This window comes from Panthera pardus, unplaced genomic scaffold (genome assembly GCF_024362965.1).
Source record: "Panthera pardus isolate Hobbes unplaced genomic scaffold, ASM2436296v1 HiC_scaffold_10, whole genome shotgun sequence".
Lineage (NCBI taxonomy): Eukaryota > Metazoa > Chordata > Mammalia > Carnivora > Felidae > Panthera > Panthera pardus.
The window spans coordinates 104,203,544-104,217,235 of record NW_026526655.1 but is presented as its reverse complement, the minus strand read 5'-3'; the positions used below and the strand labels follow the sequence as shown (position 1 = coordinate 104,217,235).

General features: G+C 42.2%; 1 protein-coding gene across 27 annotated transcripts in view; it reads left to right on the top strand.

The window, feature by feature from the left end:
- Nucleotides 1-13,692, top strand: part of CLASP1 (cytoplasmic linker associated protein 1) — a 271,145-nt gene that overhangs the window by 168,971 nt on the left and 88,482 nt on the right. For 11 of the 27 annotated variants that reach the window (XM_053909860.1, XM_053909828.1, XM_053909856.1 and 8 more), the window contains exons 18-19: nucleotides 10-59; nucleotides 802-972. In XM_053909860.1, coding sequence (XP_053765835.1) covers nucleotides 10-59; nucleotides 802-972 — 221 coding nt within the window. Of the gene's footprint in view, nucleotides 1-9; nucleotides 60-801; nucleotides 973-2,745; nucleotides 2,794-3,279; nucleotides 3,304-13,692 lie in introns of all 27 variants that reach the window. The other 16 variants (XM_053909863.1, XM_053909864.1, XM_053909822.1 and 13 more) reach the window with 3 other exon arrangements.

Sequence of the window (13,692 nt, the reverse complement as noted above, 5' to 3'; positions counted from 1 at the left end):
ACTTTTCAGTCGGCCACTCTCTGCCAAAAGAAGTCCTACCGGGAGCACCACCTCTAGAGGTAAGACTGACGGCCGTGGAGAAGGTGGTCTCAGGGAGGCCTGTTTCTGTGCGGCTCCCAGAGGCTGCTTGGTTGCTGGAAGCCGGTGACCTGCTTGCAGGTGCCCCTCAGGTTTGCACAGGGCACTCTCACGGCACTCCTGCTGGACTGAGTAGTGCCCCGCTGTCCCAGGGGCTGAGGGCTGTGAGGAACCCACGCTGAGGATGCCTTGGGCAGGCGGAAGTGGAGCCCTGTGACCTTTCCTCTCCCACCTCCCTCCAGCATATGGATCCCTCCCCCAATAGTGCTGCTGCTTTGCTCTGGTCACTTGACAGGAGACTGGGGACAATGGGTGAAGATTTGAGCAACAGCAGCGGGATAGCGGCTGTTTGAGGTGGGAGAGTGGAATGTTCCCCGGGAGCGGGAGGGTGTCTGAGAGTGCACGGCTAGTTCACAGCGTGCGGGAACTGTCCACGTGTGGGCGCTTCTTCATGGTCTCACTTCTCACATTACCCAGAGATAGGGTCCATTTCTTTGGGGTTTATAGTCGATCACAAGAAAATAAATGTAATGGGTGTGTGTGTGCTTGTGGTTCTTCAGCGGTGGCTGAATTCTGTCTTCGGTGACCAGGAGAAACTGTGGTCAGTGTGCACGCACTCCAGCCTTCCTTAAAATTTGATAGGAAAAGCCAAACAAGTTGTGACGATGTATGTTTACAGTTCTCGTGTGGTCCTTACTGTTGTTTCCTCCTTCACCACTCAAGCTTCTACGGTCAGCACCAAATCCGTATCAACGACCGGGTCCCTCCAGCGGTCTCGAAGCGATATTGACGTGAACGCAGCAGCCAGTGCCAAGTCCAAGGTCTCATCGGCCTCGGGTGCTACGCCTTTCAGCTCTGCAGCGGCCTTGCCTCCGGGGTCCTACGCATCCTTAGGTAACCAGACCCCCACCACCTTTCCCCCGGTTTTGCTGTTTGAGATGACACTTAGCCCTGCTCAGATTTGCTTATTAGCAAATTACAAAACACCATCATTGAGGAAATTCTCACTGTTGCAGGCCTGAGTTTTGAGTATAAGTAACTCTGTGCATTTCCTGCTGGTTACCAGCCACCCTTTGTTGAGTGTTCCCTTTCTCTGGACGAGTAAGTACCTAGGTGCTCACGTGGTGCGTCACACAGAGCCACCCCTCAGCTTCACTTTCCCCTTCATGGCAGCCCAGCCAGCGCCTTGTCACCTCCCACATTGCCTCATGACGTGGGTGGGGCAGAGCCAGAACGGTTTCCTGAGGGATTCGCTGAAGACAGTCACTGTGATTCGGTATTTCCCAGTTCGGGAATCTGACCGGAGTGGCCGAGGTGCAGGATTGGGGGGCGAGAGCAAGGGGCATCTCTAGAGAAATGTGGTGGACTTACTGGCCAGCGTAACCATATTCCTCAGAAGAGTGCCAGGAGGAGACTGTACCTACTCTTAACAATAGCCCAAAGGACTTTTTGAAACATTATTAAATTTATATCTGGCAGAATGGTAGGTCAGTTTCTCAGTTTTTTCAGCAAATGAACACCTGTGTGTAGGGCTGATAGTTGACTTCATGTTATTTTTGTTAGAGCAAAGTCGTTCAAGCCAGAACCTGGGGACTCTGGTGGAGACTGAATACGTACAATTAAAATTTCATGAAACATTGAGACTGAATTGGTTCACAAACCGATTCCAAAGTCTGTTCCAAAACTGACGTTCTCAAGGTGTTCTGAGCACGGAGGCCCAGGCTAGAGCGCCAAGGGGAGATTACTGGGCTGCCGTTTATTAGCTTGCTGACCTTGAACAGGCCATGCAGTCTCTGCATCTGGTTTCTCTACCTAATTAGTTGTGGAGATCATCACCCAGCTCAGACACACGAGAGGGATAAATTAAATAATTTAATAAAAGTCCTTTGTAAGCGATTACCCCGTAAGGTGAAAAAAACGGATTGTGCTAAGCACGTGAGAACGTGAAAGGAGTGTGTTCTGGAATGTTTGTTAAGTTGGTCTTGTTTTCTCTCGGCAAACCCCTCAAACACGGGTACTTTTGATTGGAAAGAAGCCCAGTAAGTGCTCTCCCTGCCCATCGCTTCACTACTGTAATATTACATTGGAGTGTTTATGACATTAGGTTGGTACGTAGTCATCCAGTAAGGGGGACGTCAGAACAGCTCTCTCCCAGGGTGGGGTAGCTCTGTTCATTTGAGTTCCGTTTTTAAATATGTACCCGTGTTTCAATACATTTGATCCACCTTGAGTATCTGTAGTTAGTATCTGTTTCGCTGCTTGAGAACTTGAGTAAAAACTGTCTTTTAGAGGACTCTGTAGTCTTTGTTTTTTTGTGCATACCTTGGATATTTTAATATGGACCATGTAGACTTCCCTCAGTGCTAGCAAAAGCACCCAGGTCTTTTGGTCTGACGATACAAATGGACCTTTTACAAGCAACTGAGGATACATTTTCAGCCCAGCATTAGCTCTTCAGGTAACAGGACCGGAATATTCCCACTCTCTCAGCATTTCCGAGAACCCTGCCTCCACTTGCTTCGTGTCCAAAACCACAACACAACAAAAAACCTGGGAAGTTGAGCATAATCCTACTGAGAAATTGTTAACGATGACTACTTAGGTCGGCACATTATATCCGTGCGGAAGTGTAGCATTAAAGCTGACGATCCTTTTCCGAACTTCTAGAGTCCAGACACATGAGGGAAGATATGGAGTCCGTAGGCCATGACTCAGGTACCCTGCTGTACAGCTTCTGCCGCTCACCGTGTAGTTGGGTAGGCGTCATTGCTAGAGCTAGCTTCTCTCAGCTTCCTATCTGCCTCTGTTCTTTGGGGGACTCTTCAGTACTTTAGCTTTTGGTTTCCCCCCCTTATTCTGCTGGTACTTGGTTCTAAGAAAAAGAAACTCTGAGAGGATGAGGGTTGGCTAAAACAAAAGCCCAACAGTGTATCAACTGAGGCGCTACCCTGGGTTGACATTTTTTAGCTTGTTTTCCAAAAGCAAAAGCAACATTCTACTAAGCCGATTTTAATCGGAGGCACACGTACTTGCTTCAGAATCTGCTTTGCTGTTGAACTTGTTTCTTTTTTGATTTTATTTTAAATTGTACTTCTGCTTTTTTAGTAGCTAATAACATTCTGCTTTTTAATTTTTTTTTTTTTTTTAATGTTACTAACTGTTCCCTGTTATCCCCTCCCTTGTTTTTTAATTTGCTTAAAGACGGTACTTCCACTAAAGCGGAGGGTAAGCGGTTTGTTTCTGTGACTGGGGTGTGTCTCGCCTTCACCCGTCCTCTGTGCTCACTGAGTGTTGCCTGGTGCCCACTCGCCCCCACCGAGGTCCCTGCATGACGCATTGCACGCTCCCTCCGCTCTTCTTCATTCTGTCTCCCTGCTTCTCTGCCTTCCCCCTACCTGAGTTCTCCTCGCCCTCCTTGTCCTGTCGTGGTTCTGGTGAATCTGTCACTTGTGTGCTGTCCGTGGTTTCCAGTGCCCGGCCTGCCCCAGGGAGGAGCCTTGTCCGGGTGCTGGGTGCTGCCGTGCCCGGGGGCTACTGCTCTCAGATCTTGGTATTCCCGAAGCACCCCCTTCGCAGCTTTCGTTCCCTTCTCTTTCTTCCTCTCTTTACCTTTGTGCTTCTGTGGGCCTCTCCTGTTTTGAAAATAAATTCAGTGTCATTTACTTAGGTTAAAAGGCCGGTAAAGGTTTTCTACCAGGTAATTGATCGAAATTTTTAAAAAATAACTTTTCTCTTTCCTATAGATGCTACTGAGTCACGTGATGTCATTTTTATTTGTATCACTGACACATACCTGTTCATTCGTTGACCCTCAGTCTTCCCCTCATCAACCGTGTATTAAATGCCTTCCATGTATTAAATGTGTCACGTTCTGCGCTCCACACGGGCTCTGGCATGGTGAACGAAACACACACATCCAGATCCCCTTTGGTTTCTTTTTATGCCATTCTCCGGAAGTTTTCTCCTGATTTTGCATTGTCTTTTGACTTTAAGACCTAACCATTTTGGCCTGTATAGCTCTTGGATTAGCACATGCTAGGCTAGACCGTCCCTTTTGTGCAGCCTCTACCCGGAGAGCAGGATAATGCCTCAAATCATTGAAATTTAGAGGAACCTCATGTGCTTAAGATAGTGGCTTAGGCCCACCAACCCTCAGCCTGAGATTTAACACTTAGCAGTTGCTAGTTTACTGTCATACCTTATTTAGCAGCTCCAAAAGGCTAGCCTGCAGTGGGCTGGCTTTTATCCTTATGTGTGCAGCTCAGAGCACTTTTAATCAATACACTACTTCTTCAGGGACTCATAAAGGAAAAACTCGGAATGGAATTTTTTTAAAGATGGGCATAGTCCCAAGGTCAGTGTTCTTCAAACTTACCTCATAAAAATTACCTGCAACGTACTAAAGAAACAGAGTCCTGGGTCCTTCCCCCTGAAAATTTGGATCAAGTTTGGAAGGGGCAACAGAATCTGAATTTTCAGAAGTAAGCCCCAGTCAGTGGTGGTTCTTTGGGTTGGACAAGTGTGTGAGGTGAAAAGTTTCCCAGGTGAAAGTGGACAAGAAGCCTATGTCACAGTGAGGACTTCCTTTGTGAGAGCAGACGACAGAGGGCTGGCGGTGACTGCATTTTTTAGCCTGTAGCGAGTGATCTTACATTTCTCCTTCCCAGCGACATGATCATACGTATTTCCTCGGCCTAGGTGGAAGAGAGGCGGAGAGTGGAATTCTGTAATGTAGATGAAGTGGAAAGTGAAGATGTTCCAAGGGGGTTGTATTTTTTTTCCAGATGCTCTAATTTTATATGCCTGTGTGATAAGACTTGAAATCAGCCTGCTGTTCTCCCCAGCGCTGGGAATTTTTCACTTTTATTTCTTTTTATCAGTTTTCTTTTTACCAGTGCAGAGCAAGGTCAGAAGATTACCTACTCCGTTATTGTGCAGGAGACCAAGAACGAGGAGTCTCCTTCTGGTTCCCCTTCCGGTAGAAGTGGGAGAATGAGATGGGGCCCTTCGTTGTAGACGAATCTGACGGAAGACAAGCTTAGTGAGGGGAGCCGGTGAGCCTTTCTCTCTGTGTCCCAGGGCTGTGCAGGCTGTTGTGAGCCGGACATCAGTGCCTCGGGCTTGGAGTGCCCGTGAGACGGAAAGGACACAGTGCTGGTGGGCCGTAGACTCCAGCGCTACAGACGCCCTGGCTGTTTGAGCAGTGAGGCCTAGTGGTGGTTCTCAAAAGAGCTGCACACAGATACTAGAAAAAGGCAGCAGTAAATATCACGCTGGGCCTGAGTTTCCTATCTGAACTTTTAGAATCATTGCGGTCCTTTTTAAAGTTTGTTAATAAGCCTATGAAATTATTTTCCTGTCTAGCTCCCAGAGCAAGAAGGGACAAGTGCTTTCATCATTAGGAGACAAAGCTATGACTTAGAATCAATAGTTAGATGCTCTAAATTCAAAATTCAGATAATGCATTTGAATTCCGGCAACTTTGTTAGTATGGGAATGGAGAAAAATACATCTACTTGGGAGTTTTTTTTTTAATCATGCACATCAAGTAGCCTTTCTCACGTTTATAACTAGTCAGAAAACATTTTTGGGGAAGAGCCCACAGAACCTCATCTTCTGGACAAAAGTTTATTTCCCCGTCACGTTTGAATAATCTGGGGGATTTTAGAAAGAAGCATTCATGTCATTGGTTTTGGTGCTCGTGGGATGAGTCTGTGATGAGATGCTACACTTGTGGTAAATGAGTACATTCCCATCTACTACTGTTTTTTGTGGTTGTTTGTTTTTGGGTTTTGGGGGGCCTTTTTGTTTTAGCTATTGTACTTAGGAAATGCCTTGTTCATATTTTTTTTCCCAGAACACATACCTTTAAATGAAAAGTTACCAGGCTTCAATGGCTCCAATGAGTGGGAGCTGATGACTTCTTGATCGTTTCAGAGGATAGATGATCCTATGTTATTAAGTCCAAGGGCATGCTTAACTACCGGTGATTTTAAGATTATGGAATAAAAGCGATGTAGCCTTGTTTGCTCTTTAGGAAAGGGACTTTAAATTTTAGTTCAGTTTCATTGGGAAATCAAACATTTGGTATCGCTTATATATTTATCCCAAGAACTCTGACTTCCAAGTGATTGGCTTTTTTACACAATGAAAAAAATATGTGTTTGTCTATTGGAGTAAAAGAGCGCTAAGATTCTTTTAGTTTTATCGGTAAAAAATATGAGGAGAGTTGTTAATTTGGGAGAAGTGCTTGTAGGTAAGAGAATTTCGAAGTGGTCAACTTCCCAAATTTTGATTTGATCAAAAATACCTCTTATGAATAAGTTGAGGTCAGTTTAATTATGCCTGGAAGCTGTGAGTTGTAAAATGGACACATATGCCAGAATGCCCCTGTGTGATGATGGAGATTTACCTAGAAGACCTTTCAATCTGGATAACCTCTAAATTGAGAATTGCCTGGAATTTTGCAACTATCATAAGGGGGACAGAAACCCTAGTGACATGAGACTGTCTGATAGGTGATTTTTTTTTTTTTAAATGTTTGTTTACTTTGAGGAAGAGCGTGTGTGAAGTGCACGCATGCAAGCAGGGTGAGAGAGAGGGAGAGAGAGAATCCCAAGCAGGCTCTGTGCTCAGAGTGCACACAGACACGGGGCTCCATCTCACAATCCGTGAAATCAGGAGTCGGAGTCCCAACCGACTAAGCCACACAGACACCCCCCCCCCCCCCCCCCCCGCTCATGATTGTTTAATTGCCTTGGACTAAATGTAGGAAAACCATGCCTGCAAGTTAAACCGGGTGCACAGGTTTTGTTTCCCATTTTGAGGGCTCTTCTGGAAGAATGGAAGTGTGATGGAAAGGAATTCTCCAGCAGCTTTATTAAAAAGCCACTCAGTATGGCTGTTCTGTTTCACATATTCCATGAAAGTCAAAGGCTGTCCTCCTCCAATTCTTTGTTTTCTTCTAGGTCTGCTTTTCTTGGGGTGGGTGAGTTTGTTTGTTGTCCAGCTCCAGAACTTTTTTTCTGTTGGACAGTTCTCTATTAAACTCTTCTTTTTCATTTTATTTAAAATTATTATTCTTATTATTTTATTTTAGAGAGAGTGCAGGAGAGGGAGAGGGGCAGACACATACACACACACACACACACACACACACACACACACAGAGGAGAAAGAGCGAGAGAGAGGGAGAGAGAGAGAGAGAGGGAGAGGGAATCTCAACCAGGCTTCATGCTCAGCACAGAGCCCAACACGGGGCTTGATCCCACAACCCTGGGTTCATGACCTGAGCTGAAATCAAGAGCCGGATGATGGACTGACTGAGGCACCTGGGTGCCTCTATCTCTTATTTCTGTTTATTTTACATTATTTTTCTTCCATGTCTATTCACTCTCTGTCTCTGTCATAACACAGTATGAATGAACATGAATGTCAATAGCAGGTCATAATGTAGAAGTGAAGTATAGTTTTACTCTACGTTGCATTTATTGAATAGACTTTGTTTTTCTTAAAGACCAAAGGGTATTTTGTATCATCTTTATAATACCATCAATTAATACAGTGAACCAAACGAACCGACAGCCTTCTCTTTACAAAAGAAATCTGTATCTGAATACAACACAAAAAAGGCCCTTTTAATTCCCTGAAATTGATTTTAAGGGTGCCCTGAGGTCTTAGTGACTCATGTGAGTCCCTGGGGCAGATGGAATCAAGCCGCTGTGTTCCCCCAGGTGACAGGTAAGGTTGATGTCGAGGCAGCATTGTCAAGGTGCTATAAATCCATGACAAGGTGGGCTAGGAGCAAAACCTCTTTATCTTCAGGTTGACACGGTAGCTCTTGACTCTGCTTTAGGTAGGGGAAAAAAACCAGCCCCCCAATTTGTAACTGAGCTCTGTTCTCCTGCAAGCTGTACCTTCAGTTTTTATTATCTGTGGTGTCTGATGAAGTAAAGTGGTCTGCGTTTCTAGCCCTCAAGGGCGCCTGACAGGAGCAGTGAACTTCTACAGAGGAAGACCCTCAAATCTGGTTCCTTGGGGTTCCCACAGATTAAAACCTGCCAAGTGTGAGCTCTTAAGCTATAAGTGCATCTATAATGAGTGAGAAGCAGCAGAGAAAAAGAATACAAACATACTTAAAACAAAATTTTTTTTAATTTAATTTTTTATTTTTTTAAATTTACATCCAAATTAGTATATAGTGCAACAATGATTTCAGGAGTAGATTCTTTAGTGCCCCTTACCCATAAAAAAATTTTTTTTTCTTAATGTTTATATATTTTTGAGAGAGAGAGGGAAACAGAGTACGAAAGGGAGAGGGGCAGAGAGAGAGGGAGATACAGAATCCAAAGCAGGCTCCAAGCTCTGAGCTGTCAGCACAGAGCCCGATGCGGGGCTCGAACCCACAGACTGACCTGAGCCAAAGCCAGGCACTCAACTGACTGAGCCACACAGGCGCCCCAAGAATACAAACATATTCAGTCCTTCAAGACTTAAGGACCTTTTATGTAATATGAAATAATTAAATGTTTAAGAGAAATAAGAAATTTTTTTTTAGCATTATGTAGAATTGAGTAGTCTGAACGATCCTCCTTGTTGAGGACACATCACTGATATGGAATAAAAACAGTGAATCCCCAGACCTAAGCAGAAACAGAAACCCTAGCAGGTGAGGGTCCAAGCTGGCTTGTACCCTGAGGTCTTTGACTGAATGTCAGAGATTTGGGGCATTTCCTGCAATGGGTATGCAGGACATGGGAGGACAGGAGGTGAAGGACAGACCCAAGACCTGATCATCACTGGTGTCCAGGAAGTTAACTCAACCTTTATACTGGGTACGGGGGGAAAGTAATCTTCCCTGATAATTTGCAACCATAAATTACACCTTCACACAGTTTTTTGATCAGAATTTACACTGTGGTCTTTGTGATCCGAAAAACCCAAATAGATAAATGATATTAAAGTGGCTGTGGATTGCTTGTGTCCACAGGACACTAGCAGGAGCAAACATTAATCCTCTTTGGAAGAATTCAACTTCAATCTGGATCTTAAAGAATTCCTATAAGGTTCCAAGAAAAGGAATCCTTTCATTTTACGAAATAAAATCTGGAAAGACAAGCAAAAGGAGCTGTAGACTATAAAGAATGACCAAGTAGGTTTTGAAGAACAGTTGGGTCTTCTGAAAATGAAAATATAGTAAACTGTTAAAACTAACAACTCAGTGGATAAGTTGAGCAGCAGAATCCATGTAGATGAAGGGAGAACTCCTGAACTCAAGACAGGAAGTGCTGTCCAGAGCACAGTGCAGAAGGGGAGAGTTGTGAAATGTGACAGAGACATCAAGTCACGTGGAAGACGGTAAAGACATTTAACAGAGAACGGGACAGAGGCATCTGAAGAGGTGGTAGCTGAGAGTTCTTCAGAATCGGTGAAAGACACTAAACCATAGACTCACATAACCCAGCAAATCCCAAGCAAGGCAGATGGTGACACCACAGCTTGAGGAAGAAGGTAATAGAAGCAGCCAGAGGGACCAAGAGACTACCCACAAAAGAAAGCCAGGGTTTACATACAAATAAAACTGGGAACATCTGGGTGAGATGGATGGAGCATGTCACTGTCCATGTCCTGCTTCTGATTGTCCCCCGCAGTTTTGCAAGATGCTACCATGGCGGGAAACTGGGCCAAGAGCACACGGGCTCTTTTTGTATTCCATTTTATAGCTGCATGTGAGGCTACAATTGCCTCAAAGTAAAAAGTTTAATTTGAAAAGGGACGGCTTTTAAAACTCCCATCTCCCCAAAAGTATGATTTAATTGAAGTTGTGTTTTTAGTAATGTTATTTTAATCTATGAGACCATTATCTTAGGAGATAGTAAATCATATCCTTAAAAAATTAAGACAAAAGATGGGGAGCCTGGGTGGCTCAGTCGGTTGAGCGTCTGACTTCAGCTTAGGTTGTGATCTCAGGCTCTGAGCTGAGCCTGTTTCAGATTCTGTGTCTCCCTCTCTCTCTGTCCCTCCCCCAGCTCGTACTCTGTCTCTCTCAGAACTAAATAAACATAAAAAAAATTTTTTTTAATTAAGGCAAAAGAAGGAAACAACAGACTTAAAGGAAAATGAAAAATCAAAACAAGTAACCATGCATATAAAATAGTAAAAATAAGCTCAGATCAGCTAAACTTTCCAGTTAAAATAGAAGGTTTGTTAGACTCAGTTGTTGTTGTTGTTGTTGTTGTTGTTGTTGTTTTAAATGTTTATTTTTGAGAGAGAGTGTGTGTGCAGACAGGGGAGGGGCAGAGAGAAACGGGGACAGGATCTGAAGTGGGCTCAGCACTGACAGCAGAGAGCCTGATGCAGGGCTCAAACGCACAAACTGTGAGATCATGACCTGAACCAAAGTCAGCCGCTTAACTGACTGAGCCACCCAGGCACCCCAGGCTGGATTTTTTTTATTTTATTCACTTGAAAAAAATTTTTTTTAATGTTTATTTATTTTTAAGAGAGAGAGACAGAGCATGATCAGGGGAGGGGCAGACAGAGAGGGAGACACAGAATCTGAAGCAGGCTCCAGGCTCTGAGCTGTCAGCACAGAGCCCGACGCGGGGCTCGAACTCACGGACCACAAGATCATGACATGAGCTGAAGTCAGATGCTTAACCGACTGAGCCACTCAGCCATCCCAACTTGATTGTTTTTAAAGATCCAGCTATGTGATAATTAAAGGGACAAATCTAAAATACAAGGCTGCAGATAGAGTAAAAGACAAAGAATAAGAAATACGTAAAAGAAAGCTGTTGATCTATTAATAACAGAAAATAAAGCAAAACCTTTACAAAGGTGGATTGCTATGTAATAAAAAATGAGTAAGTGGCAAAGATGTAATTATCCTGTTTTTATGGGCCTAATAAAAATAGCCTACAAATATATAAAGAAAACATTTGCAAATTCTCCTTTGGAGTGAGCGATATGTAAAAATATAAATTTCTAATAGGTAATACATTTATGTGGTTCAAAACCCAGAAAATAGCAAGAGGTACACAGTTAAAAGTCTCCCTCCCATCCTTTCATTTGCCTAGTTATCACGTCTTTCCCTTCAACTCTAGTCTTACAACTTGTAGTTTCATTTTTGTTGAGTTTCTTTGCATATAGAAGCAATACAAAAATCGTATTTTCTCCTTTTAAAACAAGAAAGGTAGCATATTTACTATTCTGCATTTTCATTTATGTATCTTCATATTAGAGAGGACTTTACATATTAGAGAGGACCTCGTCATTCTTGATTACCACTGTACTGCATTCTGCCAGTTACCTATTGCCAGTTACCTAATAGCCAGTTACCTATTGACTGACATTGGAGTTACCTCCAGTAATACTTGCTATTACAAGTAACATTGCCATGAATAAACTTTTATATACATCCTTTTGCATGTTTGCAAGCATATTTGATAGGATTATTTGCCAAAAGTGGAATTACTGGATTAGGAAGCACATGCATTTGTAATTGTGACAGATATTGCCAAGTAGTTTTCTGTAGGGGCCACATTAATTTCCACTCCTCAATGAAGGAGAGTGCCTCTATTTTTACACACCAGAATATTAGCATATCCTTAGATTTTTGCCAGTCTGATAGGCGATAAATGGCATTCTCAGTGTCATTTTAATTTTGTTTTCTTACGAGTGAGCCTGAACAATATTTCATACACTTAAGAGCCATTTCTATTGCCTGTTAACTGTCTGTTCCTAGACTTTGTCCATTCTATATTGGGTTGTGCCAGTGGTGTGCTGGAGCTGTCTTGAACTTGTTCATGACAGCTAATTGTTAAATTTTCAGGCATTTTGTAATCTGGTTGATTTCATGTCAGTAGCCTGAACTTGGCCTGGGAATATTGACATCAGGGAAATTGGAAAACACAAATCAGTGAGGAATCCTCTCCCACAGCCAATTGTTACACATTTACCAGCACACTACTGGTTGGTGGACGTCTTACAACTTTTTATACGTTAAAGAAATTAACCCTTTGTAATATGAATTGCAAATAATTTTTCCCAATTTAACTTGCTCATCATTTTCTTCTTGTCATGTTGAGGTTTTACAAAATAAGTAGTCAGATTTACCTATCTTTGATTCTAATGGCTTTCATAGCTAGAATGGACTTTTCCACTGCAAATCACAAAGGATTTCTCCCATGTTTTCTTTTAGAACTTTTATGGTTTCATGTTTTACATTTTAATCTCAGGTTCATTTGCTGTTTTTCTTAGTGTAAAGTGTGAATGTGAAATATGGATCCAACTTATTTTTCCAAAGCAAAGCATTAGCAAATAAGATCTAGTAATGTGTTTTTTTAAAGCAACATATTATGTTGAACTATATCAGTCCTTACGGAATGAAGCAAAAGCAGTACTTGGAGGAATATTCATAGCCTTAAGGTTATATTCGAAGAGAGACTGATTTAGGAGTTTCTTTCCAATTTGTTAGAAAAAGAATAGAATAAACCCAAAGGAGAGTAGGAAGGAAATAATAAAGATAAGAGTACAAGTTAAATAGGAATTAAACATTCACTTGACAGGATAAAGAAATGCAAATTGTATGAGGCATTGGAGAATCACAGTCTTCCATAAATTCTGAGAAGAAAAAGTGGGAATACTTCTTCACTCATTTAATGCAGCCTTTAGTAATAAACCAGAGAAGGTACAGTCAAGACATCTTGTGTATGTGAGTGTGTACATCGTGAGTGTGGGGGTTTAGCTCAGGTTTCAGAGCTTAGAAACTTCCTGATGGAGCTCAGCACATTTAGGAGAATCCTTTTATCTCAGAAGATGCAGGGAAAGCATCAAAAAAAAAAAAAATTACAAACATTTTGGCAAATTCTTAGCAATTAAATAGAAAGGAGTTTTCTTAGCATGTTGAAATACCATACTTCTTGTGAAATTCCAGATTTTTTTTTTTTTAATGTGGCTTAAAGGAACAAATCCTACCCATGTGGGCGTGGACTACATGTCCTAAGACAGCAGGATAAAGGCAGAGAAATGAAGGGGTAGAGTTTTAAGGGAAAAAAACTGAAGTCTTATTTGTAGATGGTGTTCTATTTAGATAACCCCAAATGATCTATGTACAAGTTAGTAGAATTAACACAAGTTTAGCAGGGTTCCCAGAATTAAGATCAAAATACAAAGATTAATTCATATTTGTCAAGGAGTTAGAAAATATAATTTAATAACATATTTATGTGTCATCAAAATAAGGCACCTTTGAATAAGTCTGTAAAAATTGAGGAAGACTTTAAAGTGAAATAAGTAAAGGAAAAAAAAACATAGAAATATCAGTATCATAAAGCTGTCTCCTTTCCTCCCCAAATTAACCTTGCATTCCACATAATGCCAGTTAAGATTTCAACAGAGGCCATTTTAACCTGTATCTTTATAAGCACTTGGAAGAGAGCAAAGGGCCTTAGGAAAAAGTGGGTTGATTTTCTCTGCCAATTAGCAAGATTTTTTTTTTTTTTTAAAGCTAATACTAACATTGTGATGTTTACTGGTTTAGACACGCACATCAACGGGACAGACTAGAGAATTGAGAAACAAGTCCACACGTGTATTTTAAGTACTTGGCAA